The 14,001-nt window shown below is 36.1% G+C and overlaps 2 protein-coding genes across 3 annotated transcripts in view; one reads left to right on the top strand and one right to left on the bottom strand.

Annotated features, from left to right (window-relative positions):
- The window catches only part of Ifrd1 (Interferon-related developmental regulator 1), a 92,711-nt gene that overhangs the window by 70,821 nt on the left and 7,889 nt on the right, over nucleotides 1-14,001 (top strand). For both annotated transcript variants that reach the window (XM_067764946.1, XM_067764945.1), the window contains exons 2-3: nucleotides 9,167-9,863; nucleotides 9,930-10,173. In XM_067764946.1, coding sequence (XP_067621047.1) covers nucleotides 9,167-9,863; nucleotides 9,930-10,173 — 941 coding nt within the window. The remainder of the gene's footprint in view (nucleotides 1-9,166; nucleotides 9,864-9,929; nucleotides 10,174-14,001) is intronic.
- Nucleotides 12,396-13,709, bottom strand: LOC137239530 (uncharacterized). Its single transcript, XM_067764948.1, has one exon. It carries the CDS (start codon nucleotides 13,554-13,556, stop codon nucleotides 12,708-12,710), a length of 849 nt encoding a protein of 282 aa, XP_067621049.1. The 5' UTR covers nucleotides 13,557-13,709; the 3' UTR covers nucleotides 12,396-12,707.

The following is a 14,001-nucleotide window of genomic DNA, read 5'->3' on the forward strand; positions in this document are numbered from 1 at the left end:
GTCATGCCGATGCTTAAAAGCCTAGAGAAAGAGGGTTTCAAATATTTAGCACATGTCTTCAACCTGTCTTTTTCCACCTGTGTCATACCCGAAAAATGGAAAATGGCCAAGGTGGTACGGCTACTAAATCCTGGGAAACCAGCTAACATAGGAGAGTCATATCGCCCGATATCTCTCTTATCGCCAGTAGCCAAGACGCTTGAAGCCATTTTGCTCCCCCACTTCAAAGCAAATTTGCAGCTAGCCTGTCATCAGCATGGCTTTAGAAAACTCCATAGCACCACCACCGCTCTGAATGCCATTAGCACCCAGATAAATTGTGGTTTAAATCAGAAGCCCCACCATGGAAACCCTGCCAACCAAAACTGCGTCAAAAACTGGATAATGACTGAGTAAAAAAGTGGATAAAAAAATGGATAATTTTGTATAGGCGGTGTGCGGATTTTATCCATTTTCCCCTTGAGCGAGCCGTGTACGTGTGATCGCGCATTCTTCTCGCACTTATACCAAAGTGCCATAAGGAAAAATGCATAGTTGCTCCTCTCTAACTGAAAATTTCCCATAACACAGGGTTGTATTTTTGTAGAGATGCCAAATCGGAAAAATTTTATATCTAAAAAATGCCCAAAATTTTTACCAAATAGCCACAAAATACCTAAAAAAAACTCCAAAATACCCAAAAAAATCTCCAAACTTTTTTTTAATTTTTAATGAAAACGTTTATTTAATAATATAAAAAATCATTTACAATTGTTCTAAAGGCCGTTTTATCATAAAATGTTAAGAATACATCTGTTAAAAGGACTTTTTACATTAAATTTGTCTTCATCGCACATACTTTTTAAGATAAAACGGTCTTAAAGTTATTAAATAACATAAATATAAATTATTTGTAATCACAACTTTTTTTTAAGTATTTACTAAACTATAATATTTTTTATATACATTTAAAAGTAAATACAAATAACATTGAAATAAAATAATTTTGAATAACAGGGTAATATTCGGATTTTTGACATTAAAATGACATTTGTTTATTTATCAAAGTAATTAATTCGATAATTGATTAGTATCAAAGCTGATAAAGTATCGAGCTTTCAAAAGGGCAATTCCATTAAAAACCAATCAATCGATAAGCTAAATTTTTCAAATCAATTAAAACTAAGGATTATTGTGATAAGTATCTTTTTAATTCTATCACTTAATAAAGGAACTATTAGCTTTTTGATCACTCTGAACAAACTTGGTCTTTCTTCGCTACACTCCAATTCAATAAATAAAAAGATGGTTGTTTTTCTTTAAAACGTTATAATTTTCCAAATTCAATTTAGTTTATATTACTTTAATTTCAAACTTCAAAAACAAACGCATATGTTTAAAGGAATTTAATATGAATGTTGTGTATATAACTATACAAAAGGAGCGCGTCCGCGATTGCCGGGTAATAATGCTTGACTGACTCGTTGGAAAAAGGATCGTTGCTGACGATGGCAGTTCTTGTGAATTTGCGCCTTTCCACTCGCCGCGCACGGCTGCGCATAAGAATTTCGCCGCCGTCTGGCGGCTTAAACACACTCGATTTAATAAACTTTGATATTTATCAGAGAGCCAGTCAGTTATTTTTAACAAATGAATGAAAAATACTTGTATAACTTTGCAAACAAATTTCTTACTACAGAGGTGTTTTTCTAAAATATACAAAATTTTGGGATACAACTTCTTGATTCTATTGACAGTACTATCAAAAGTACAATAATTTAATTATATTTCTTTTGGTATATGCTTAAACTTGAAACTCATTTGCAAGGAGTAAAAAACATACACTTTTCTTACAACTTTACCTAATTTTACCAAGTTTTCCCTAGCTATATACATGTATCTCTTATTTTCCAAAAATTTTAAAAAATCGGATATAGATTTAAACGATAGTAGCATCGAAATAAAAGTAATCAAATTACCTTTCTTTTGATATATACTAGCATTAATTACTCGTTTACAATGAGTGAAAAATATTCACTTTCGTTACAACTTTATACAATTTCTTAACATTATTTCTAGCTATATAAGTTTAACTAATATGCAAAAAAATATCTTCTCCGTTCTCAGCAGATCCATATCACCGTAAGTGGTTTTCATGCTGTTCTTTATGCTCCCTAAGATATATTTGCTGCTGGAAAAATAGAAAAAATAAAAGACAAAATTAATTATTGATTCAACATAACTTTCAGAGACGGGCTTTATTTACCCTTTCTTTTCACAAGTAAATAGCCTAACACTAAATTCCTTTAACAATTGTATAGATCCCAATTCCACCCCATTCTGAGCTAAAGTGCCTGTCTCCTCGCAAAATTCTTTTAAAAAATCATTTAGATCTTGGGCTTACTCATCCCAGAATAACAAGCTATCAAAAATGGTTCCGAATTGGGGAAATCTACAACGTGGCCCAAAATTGGCCATAATACCCTGTTAGAACTTTTGAAAACTTTAAGCCCATCTATTCCCACATCTTCTGAAATTCGCTCTAAACTTTCAAGAAAATCAAATTCTTTAAAGTAAAAATTATATTCAATCCCAAAATACAAAAATTTACTCTTTGAAAAAGTATAATACTTACTAGTTCCCTGTTGTGGGGTCCATTGGCAATCCCTTAGGTCCTGCTCCTTCCAAAAGGTGTTATCCTGTTTTGTTGTGCTCTTCTGCAGTGTGCTGCTCAAAAGAACTGGAAATAAAAAGTTATTTTTTGTTGCAATTTTTTAGTAAATGGGGATTTTAGTGGTTAAATAAATATATATCAATTCGAAGGTATTTTTAGAAGCTACTTTGGAGTTGTAATCATGTTAAAATTCGTTAACTAGTTTTGAAAATATTTCAATTTTAAAAAACGATGGTTTGAACGTTTGACGTAGAATTATCCCCAAAGCTTCTATTTGCAGAACAAAAAAAATATACCGTTGGAATCAATGGAAAATTCTCTTTAAAGCCCAATTTTTCTCTTTTCTTTATGTATGTATGCATTTGTTTCAACAAAATACTTTAAGTGCACTAATTTTAAATCATTTTTTAAGTAATCAGCTTTTCCTTTCTAAAAAGGATAAGTAATGAAGCCTACAAATATATCTATTAATAATATATACTTTACTAGTCTTTATCCGCGGCCCCGTCCGCAAGGAGAAAATAAAATATATGGGCTATTCACGTTAGCCTGATTATAAAGTTATCTGTTTAGAAATATATGGGCTATTAACGTTAGCCTGCTTATGAAGTTATGTTTAAAAATGTTTTTCTGTCTAATTTTTTTATTTTTGTAATAGAGTAAAAAAAAGAATTAAATAATAAGGTGATAACCTGATAGGGTCTCCAAAAGATCCATAAAAGCCACGAAATGACCCTGAGAGGATCCCGAAGTCCCGAAATGAGCCTGACTGGATCCCGGACGAATCCCGAAAATCATCCAGAAACTATCACGGAAGGGTCCCGCAATGATGCCGACGGGATTACAAATCAGGTGAACCTAATGCATGTAGGTGGCCGCCGTGGTGTGATGGTAGCGTGCTCCGCCTACCACACCGAATACCCTGGGTTCACACCCCGGGCAAAGCAACATCAAAATTTTATTATTATAACAACATAAAATCTTCCTGAATTTTGTCAGGGGCCTTGCACTGAACCCGTTTTAACATACACTATTATGCATATATGTACAGGCGCATGCATGTATATATTTTATGATAACGCCATAAAATCTTTCTGAACTTTGTCAGGGGTCTTGCACTGAACCCGTTTTGACATACACTATGATGCATATATGTACAGGCGCATGCATATATATATATTATGATAACACCATAAAATCTTCCTGAACTTTGTCAGGGGCCTTGCACTGAACTGGTTTTGATGTACACTATTATGGATATATGTACAGGCGCATGCATATATATATTTTATGATAACATCATGAAATCTTCATGAACTTTGTCAGGGGCCTTGCACTTAACCCGTTTTGACATACACTATTATCCATATATGTACAGGCGCATGCATATATATATTTTATGAAAACATCATGAAATTTTCCTGAACTTTGTCAGGGGCCTTGCACTGAACTGGTTTTGATGTACACTATTATGGATATATGTACAGGCGCATGCATATATATATATTTTATGATAACATCATGAAATCTTCATGAACTTTGTCAGGGGCCTTGCACTGAACCCGTTTTGACATACACTATTATCCATATATGTACAGGCGCATGCATATACATATTTTATGAAAACATCATGAAATCTTCCTGAACTTTGTCAGGGGCCTTGCACTGAACTGGTTTTGATGTACACTATTATGGATATATGTACAGGCGCATGCATATATATATTTTATGATAACATCATGAAATCTTCATGAACTTTGTCAGGGGCCTTGGACTGAACTGGTTTTGATGTACACTATTATGGATATATGTACAGGCGCATGCATATATATATTTTATGATAACATCATGAAATCTTCATGAACTTTGTCAGGGGCCTTGCACTGAACCCGTTTTGACATACACTATGATGCATATATGTACAGGTGCATGCATATATATATATTTTATTATAACATCATGAAATCTTCCTGAACTTTGTCAGGGGCCTTGCACTGAACTGGTTTTGATGTACACTATTATGGATATATGTACAGGCGCATGCATATATATATTTTATGATAACATCATGAAATCTTCATGAACTTTGTCAGGGGCCTTGCACTGAACCCGTTTTGACATACACTATTATCCATATATGTACAGGCGCATGCATATGTATATTTTATGAAAACATCATGAAATTTTCCTGAACTTTGGCAGGGGCCTTGGACTGAACTGGTTTTGATGTACACTATTATGGATATATGTACAGGCGCATGCATATATATATTTTATGATAACATCATGAAATCTTCATGAACTTTGTCAGGGGCCTTGCACTGAACTGGTTTTGATGTACACTATTATGGATATATGTACAGGCGCATGCATATATATATTTTATGATAACATCATGAAATCTTCATGAACTTTGTCAGGGGCCTTGCACTGAACCCGTTTTGACATACACTATTATCCATATATGTACAGGCGCATGCATATGTATATTTTATGAAAACATCATGAAATCTTCCTGAACTTTGTCAGGGGCCTTGCACTGAACTGGTTTTGATGTACACTATTATGGATATATGTACAGGCGCATGCATATATATATTTTATGATAACACCATAAAATCTTCCTTAACTTTGTCAGGGGCCTTGCACTGATCTGGTTTTGATGTACACTATTATGGATATATGTACAGGCGCATGCATATATATATTTTATGATAACATCATGAAATCTTCATGAACTTGGTCAGGGGCCTAGCACTGAACCCGTTTTGATATACACCATTATGCATATATATATCCCAGCGCATGTACAGATATATTTTATGATGAGACCATAAAATCTTCCTGAAATTTGTCAGGGACTTAGCACTTCACTTGTTTTGGTATTCATCATAATATATAGATGCATCAGCGCAGTTGCATCTCTATATTATGTTGGACATAATAATATATAAATTTAGGATAATACAAATTTTTTTGGAGTACTTACTGTATGGCGCCGATGAAAACGGTAGTTCTTAGAAATATGGTCGTCCGTGCCACTATTGTTTTATGAAAAGCAAGAGTGCTTCACCGTTTGTTCACTTTTTTTGATATTTTTCACAATTAAAACTCAAATAATTAATAATTTCAATCAAAATTGCAAATATATCGCTTGAATTTTAGAAAATTTCCAACGACAATGGCACGTCAAATAATTTTTGTTTATTTCCCATTTTTGCGTTTTTTGTAAACGTCATTTCATTCGCACTCATTATATTTATGGGACATTTTTTCCACCCTCAAAAATATCCCAAAAACTTGAATTTTTTGACACCAAAATGTTTGAAGGTGTTGGAATTTCAGGGGAAAGTGGTTAAAAGTGGGTAGTCATGGTTGGCAGGGAACAGTACTCGTAGCGCTAGACCTATCAAAAGCTTTTGATACGGTCAACCATGGCACGTTACTGCAATACTTGGAAGGGTCTACCCTTCCCCCATGTCTTAAAAGGTGGACCGCAAATTATCTGGGTGGTCGGCAGGCATCGGTGCAATTCAGAAACGAAATATCAAAGCCAAGAAGAATTAAACGAGGGTGACTCAGGGTGGTGTCCTATCCCCACTTTTGCTTGATTTTTACATATCAAAACTACCTTCGCCACCAGAAGGAGTTACTATCGTTTCTTACGCCGATGACTGCACAATAATGGCCACAGGCCCGGGCCCAAAGATCGATGAGCTTTGCAACAAAATAAACGGCTACCTCCCTGATCTCGGTTTTTTTGCCTCGCGAAACCTGCATTATCACCGACTAAATCATCCGCGACCCTATTTACAACCTGGACGTCCCAAATGTCGATCATTTTGAACATCCACGTCGATGGCACTACGCTACCGACTGTCCTACACCCTAAAATCTTGGGTTGACGTTTGATCAGGATCTACATTTTGGTGAGCACGCAGCCGCAATTGTTCCGAAAATCCAGAGCCGTAATAAAATCCTCAGACCCTTGCTGGCAGTACTTGGGGAAAAGACAAAGAAACGCTCATTACCACATACAAGGCAATTGGCCAGCCGTTTGCGTGCTACGCGTCCCCTATATGGTCGCCAAGCCTAAAAACTACCCACTGGAAGAAGCTACAGGCCTAACAAAATACTGCGCTCAGAACCGCCACGGAGTGTCTTCTTATGTCCCCAGAACACCATCTACATAATGAGGCGAGAATACTCCCCATCATGGAGAGAAATGAGATGCTAACCAAACAGTTCCTGTTGAATACCCAGAAACCTGGGCATCCCAACACCTCTCTGAAGTTGGCAAGACAACTTTTACGTGGAAAAAAATTACCTATTGGGAAAATTGCCGTGAATTTGCCGTAATTTATCCGTGAAACAAAAAAATTTGCCGTGGCCATATTTTAGAAAATACAGGGTGGCACGCCAACTTCACGTGAAGTTTTTTTTTCGAATTTATAAAATATGCCACTCATCTACGGCAAATTTACGGGAAAATTCGTGTGCAAGAATTATTTTCCTAGCAGGCCTCTAAGGTGGTTTTTCCTAACTGGTGTCTAAGGTGGTTTTCGAAAAGTGGCACGCTAACTTCAAGTGAAGTTGGCGGTGCACCATAAAAAAAGTTAAATTTTATTTTTTCGAAATTATATAATATGCCACTTATCTACGGCAAATTTACGGAAAATTCGTGTGCAAGAATTATTTTCCTACCTGGTCTCTAAGGTGAAGTTAGCGTGCCACCCTGTATTTTGTATTTTTTTGTTTCACGGATAAATTCACGGCAATTTTCCCAATAGGTAATTTTTTTCTACGTAAAAGTTGTCTTGCCAACTTCAGAGAGGTCATCCCAACAGACATCTGATTGATGAGCCAGCACCGCCTAGGGCCTTAAGGAGTCATCTCCGTAAGCATTTTGAGGAAATACGGCACCTGAGAACTCAGCGGTATGAAGCAAAAAAACACAAGCAGGTCCTTGGTGAACTCCACAAACAGGCGTCGGACCTTTATGCCGGGAATTGCCCGGTGAATCCAGTACTCGGGGAACAGTACCCAAAACTTGCGGAAGAGGAAGCATACTCCCCAGGGAAACGCGAGTCACTCTGGCTCAACTTCGTTCTGGATACTGTAACAGGTTAAACTCTTACATATCCAGAATCAACCCCGACATACAAAATGTATGCCCCGCTTGCAATGTGTTCCCACATGACACCAATCATCTCTTTAATTGTAATGTGGAACCAACGCCTCTAACACTCCTTTCATTATGGTCCACCCCTGTCGAAACAGCAAGTTTCCTTTGACTCCCGTTAGAGGATATTGATGACAATTTGTAATCGGTCGCAGCTATTAGGTGGGGCGAAACATTGCTACAACAACAAAACAACAACATGGGCAAACGATGGACATGCGATTTAGCACAAGAAAGCGGAAAAAATTTTTGTTATAACTTTTTAACAAAAGGTGGACAAACGAATGAGATATGGTTTTTTTAATTATTCGCCCAAGCAGGTGCCAACTTCACAGAGCTCCATGCGTAACTGACGTTTAAATCTACTCAATAAACACACTTTACAAGGTTGCATTTGCAGTTTGAAACAATTTATTACGCAATTTTTTTTTTAAATTGGCAAATTGTTATATGATAAATTGCGTAATAAACTGCCCCAATGGTATAAATAGCCAATTTGGTGTTCGTTTGTACATAGTATTACTTAACTACTATGTTCAAACAGAAAAATAAATTGAGGCGATTTGGATTTAAATTGAGTGGTGTTCCCACAACTCCATTTAGCTTACACAATAGTAATTTGATAGCTGGTTGGCTCATCTCTGCAGCAACAGCATACCTTTGTTCAGACTGTCAAAATGTGCGTGTTGGTACTAGGCGAATGGAATGGAATAAAAACATAAAACTTTGAAATTTTTGTGTGTTTTAAGAAAATGTTTTCAATGTTTTGGTTTCATTTTGAGTTCGCCATCTTCTTTTGGCAGTCCCTACTCCAATGAAATGAAGAAAATAGAAGAAATCAGCTGATGAGATGAGCCAACCATATAGTTGAGCCAAGCGTAACTGACGTTTAAATCTACTCAATAAACACACTTTACAAGGTTGCATTTGCAGTTTCAAACAATTACGCAATTTTTTTTAATTTGGCAATTTATTATATGTAATAAATTGCCCAAATGGTATAAATTGCCAATTTGGTGTGTGTTTGTACATAGTATTACTTAAGTCGATAGCAGAGCAATTACTTTTTTTATTGACAACCGCAGAAATAATCTTTCATTCCTTTTAAATTAAAATATGTGATAGTAATGCAATTTTATTTTTCAAATACTTCTTTAACTAACTGAAATAATTGTAAAATGTTTCTATACAGTTCGTTGCTTATTGCTAGCATTAATTAGAAGTGTAATTAGGATTGTAATGTAATTATTATTACTATGTTAAAATAATATTATTGTAGTGGTAATGTAATTGTATAGTAACTAATTAATTTCCCCCATTTTCCATTTCAGGCCGTGTTGGCGATTCCAACTCTGAGGATGAATCCTTAAACGATAATGCCAGTGTGTATTCATTTGTTTCGGACAATGCTCCCTCATCTGTAAATGATACGGATGAGTTGTCATCAAATGAGCGTTATGAAGAGAAATTTATGCAAGCACTCGAAAATGCTACTGAAAAATCAGCACAGACACGCACTCTAGCTTTACAAAGCATTTGTGAAATTCTAATGCATCGTTTTATGCCCGATTTTGTAGATGATCGTAAAGTCACATTAATCGACTGCATTGAAAAGTCTATACGCCGTGGCAAAGGTGCTGAACAATCGAATGCTGCACGTTTGGCACCGTTGGTCGTTTTGCAATTGGGTGGTGATGTTGAAATCTCAAAAGAATTGAATCAATGTCTGCTCACCACTGTGCAGGATAAAGCAGTTTCGTTTGATGCACGCGCTAAATGTTGCACTGCTTTGGGTCTGTTGAATTTCCTTGGTGGCGAAGATATTGGCGATCTTATTACCTTGATGCAATTCTTTGAAGGCATATTCAGTGGTAGCTATTTGCGTGGCGATGACAAAACACCTGTTTCGGTGAATGCTGAAGCTGGCGCTTTACATGCTGAGGCATTATCTGCATGGGGATTGCTATTGACACTCATACCATCTGGTGATTTTGTATCACTTATCACCAATGGACAACCCATGTTGCCGTGAATATTTTAATTTCATTCGTTTGTAAATTGATATCGTAATAATAATTTCTCTTTCGCTTATAGCTCGGTAAAAAAACTTATGGGTTTATTGCAATCTCCACATTTGGATGTACGCATTGCTGCTGGCGAAACCTTGGCATTGATACTCGAATCTGGACGTGCACATGATAAAGATTTTTTGGAAGAGTATTTGAGTGATTTAATTGATGCTGTTAAACAATTGGCTACTGACTCACACAAATATCGTGCTAAACGTGATCGCAAAGCTCAACGTGCAACATTCCGTGATGTGCTACATTATTTAGAGGTAAGTGACCATTCACTCATCAAATATTTGCACGACCGCACATTCATTTCAAACGAAGAAATAAGTAGCGATGGAAGAAGAAAGTTAACTAAATCTTAGTAGGTTTTGTGAATATTCATGTGAAATTATTAAGCTGCGATTTATGATTAAGCAACTGATATTGCCGGGATGTTAACGGTAACATTGTGGTCTTTTATAAAAAAAGTTTCCGTTTATTTACGAAAACGAACTGAACATTTTCAAAAGCTTACGTGAAAACATTAACATTTCCAATTAAGAATTTTTATTAATTACTTAATTAGTGCTTAACCGTTTAAACGGTTATGGCCGTCCAAAAAGGTGCGCCAGTCGAGCCAGGATGTTTAAATCGTTTTCCACTTGGTCCTTCCAGCGGAGTGGTGGCCGCCCTCTACCTCTGCTGCAATAAGCGGATTCCGATAGAAACACTTTCTTGAGGGTGTTGATGTCTGCGTACAGCTCTTACAGCTCATCGTTAAATCTTCTTCGGTTCTCGCCATCGCCAACGCGTATGGGTCCATACATCTTTCGAAGAACTTTTCTTTCGAACACTCCCAGAGCCGTTTCATCTGATGCTGTCATGGTCCATGCACCATATAGCAGGTACGATAAGTGACTTGTAGAGTATGATTCCTTTTCAATTGCCTACCTAGTCCAAAGTAGCATTTATTGGCAAGAGTAATTCTTCGCTGGATTTCAGAGCTGATGTTTAATTTTTATTAAGATGAAGAAAAACAGCCAGAGAAATATTCGGACAAAGAAAGAGTGAAAATTCAGGCTTCGGCGATAAGTGCTCATAAACATTCGGTGCGGCTTCTTTCCGGTGTCGGCAAAAAAAAAAGAAGAATTTGCAATACCAAGACAATCTGGAAATTTCAATACCATTACAACAAAAGAAAATAGGACCCTTTAAGAAAACTTCAGCCGACATTTTTTTTGGAATGGACTGCTATATTTTTCAAAATTTATATATTTCTTAGTAAATCAAAATAGGGAATTTTGTGTTTAAAATTAGCATAGCTTCTGGGGCCTACTTATGTAACTCGATTCGAACGAAATGCGATTCGAAAGCTTTCAAATCACATATTTTTTTGTACAAATCCGAACGATTTTTTTGTCGAATCCATTTATAAATTTCAACTTAGAAATATCTTGGAAACATTCTGGATTAGTTTAGTTATTGTTGTTGTTGTTTTTGTTGTAGCAGCGCTTCGCCCCACCAAATAAGTGCGACCACTTACAAATTATCATCAATATCAACAGGGTTATACCAGAGATATAAGGGTGTTAGAGACATTGGTTCCACTTTGCAATTGAAAAGATGGTTGGTGTCATGCGGGCACACGTTCCAAGCAAGACATATATTGGGTATGTCGGGGTTGATTCTGGATGAGTAAGAGTCTAACCGTTTATAATATCCAGTTCGAAGTTGAGCTGTCTTAATAAATCAACGAAATAAATTAAAGACTATTGGATCCCTTCGTCATAGTTTGGGATACGTTCAGTGCTGGCTGCTCGGCCGTGAAACAAACAGAACAAGTTAAGTTTCGTCATAGTCATAGATTTGTCCAGATAAACTTCTGCTTAGAAACATAAACGAAATAAACATAATAGTATCATGCGGTGGCAAAATCCTGAGCCAGTTAAATAATTTTGCATGTAAATGCAACACCAACGATTTGAGCCAGATAAATCCAGATAGAAGTCTGGTTCAATTTATGAGCCAGATAATTTGTTAATTACTTCTTTTTAGGTTGGCAACGCGGCCTTTAATATACCTACTTTTTCAAAAATAGATGTCCCTGCTTAGCCTTTCGCCGTATGAGTTAAATGAAAAACAGCGGCGACATCTGCCTATCACATGTCACGTGTGCGAAAATTTCACGACATCTGCTTCTCAAGTCTCTCAATGATCCAGAGCATTCCCGTGAGAATTCAGCGTGAGCCGGAGCTGTAAAACTCACTAAAAGACGGCAAATGTTAAGTGACTCACGAGTTCCTGCTCGGGCGCCAACCAACCCCAAAAGCTTAGTTTTATTGTAGTTGGCGATATGTTCTGGTAGGATTGTAATAACATAAAAGGATTGTAGACAAATAAAAAGCTAGTTTACTACATTTGTTCCCCACTCACGAATCAATCGAGCCGAGCCCTCGGCACCTCTATCAAAAAAGTTATTCAAATTGAAACAATTTATTACAAAATTTGTACCCTAAATTTATTTTTTTGTTGAAAATAATGAAGATCAAAATGTTACAAAAAATTGCTTTTGTCATAACAATAAAGCAGAGTAGTTAAAGAAGAATACACCAATGTAACATAGCGTGAAAAGTTTACACACTCTTATGTTATGCCACCAAGTACCTTAGAACAATTTTCTTAGCTCGTGATTTTTTCACCAGCACTCCGAAAATAGTGACAACACTGACAGTTTCACCATACCTGTTTGCGTAATTAGCATACAATATAATTGAAAATGGGAATTAGCCTTATCGTTGTGACTACAGGCTTTCCCCGTTTAACGCACATTGTTAATGCAAGCGCTCAAAAGTGGATGACGGCAATGCTTTCCATTACTTCCACATTTGCTGTGATCGTGAATGTTATTCTTCATTATAACACAACCATTACGACTAATTGTTTCCATATATTCAGAAAAATTGGTGCGTGTAACAAATGCTTTACTGCGCCAATGTGAATTGTTACCGCTATTGATGAAGCGCGCGCTATCGGTAAATGAAATCTTAAATGGTTTATAAGCATGTTCACATGGATCGGTTATTGTAGGATTTTTAGCTTGATTATCTAGTTCTTTCATAACATTAGCACGAAATACATCACATGCGGCTTCTTTTTGCAATAATTTTGTAGCATTGAGCTTAGCTGTATCATCCTTCTCTTTGAGACTCTCATAAATACCCTCTGGATATTCTTTCATATTACCATAATCTATTTGATAGGTGGTAAAAAGGCGTTGCCGCTCTAAACGGCGATTCAATTCATCTTTTGGCATTTGTTTGAGTCGATCATAAAGATCAGGATATGCGGTGCGTAAAATTTGCAAAAAACGATTAGGTTGTGCTTTAAAACAATCAATATCTGGATCTTTTGCTAAATTATCAACTTGTTCAGGTGTCAATTTAGTTGGTATAATACGTGGATCAACGAGGCGCCCCATTGGCGCGATGCCAGTCCACTCAGCAGCGCTTTCACAGTTTTCTTGTGCTGCTTTTGGTATTTCGATGTTGGCAGTCTCAATACATTGGCATTCCTCTTTCTCTTTTTCAATTTTGTTAAACTTTTTGACAAAATCATAGCGCCGGGTGTAGGGTGGCACATAATCGTGCTGATAGGTGGTGACTAGCATTTTGTGAAATTATAATATCTTAGCACTCACTGTTTTTCCACTAAAAATTTTTGCTGTTTTTATAAGTTTTTTATTTAATAGAACAAGAAATTTTTGCAAGTAAATTAGTAGAAATTGTGTTTTTTTTTTTGTGTATTTAGAATTTTAATACGAGTTTTGTAAAGTGACAAAATAATCATATTGAGTGACTGAAATTTCGTGTTAGAGCAGTTTCAAAAAAAAAAAAACAAGTAAAGACGTCTAAGCACATTTGATTTCGATAAATTACTTTTCTACATAACACGTGGCACCGCCCGTTAAAAAAAAAAATGTCCCCATTTCCTCTTACAATAAAACTTGATAAGTGAAATATCATTGATTCAAAACTATTTTTTGCAAAGTTATAGGTTATTATTCTAGTCTACGACCCTTTTAAACGTTTTCTGCTATAAGGAAAATATGTGTA

This window comes from Eurosta solidaginis, chromosome 2, assembly GCF_040869045.1.
Source record: "Eurosta solidaginis isolate ZX-2024a chromosome 2, ASM4086904v1, whole genome shotgun sequence".
Classification (NCBI taxonomy): Eukaryota; Metazoa; Arthropoda; class Insecta; order Diptera; family Tephritidae; genus Eurosta; species Eurosta solidaginis.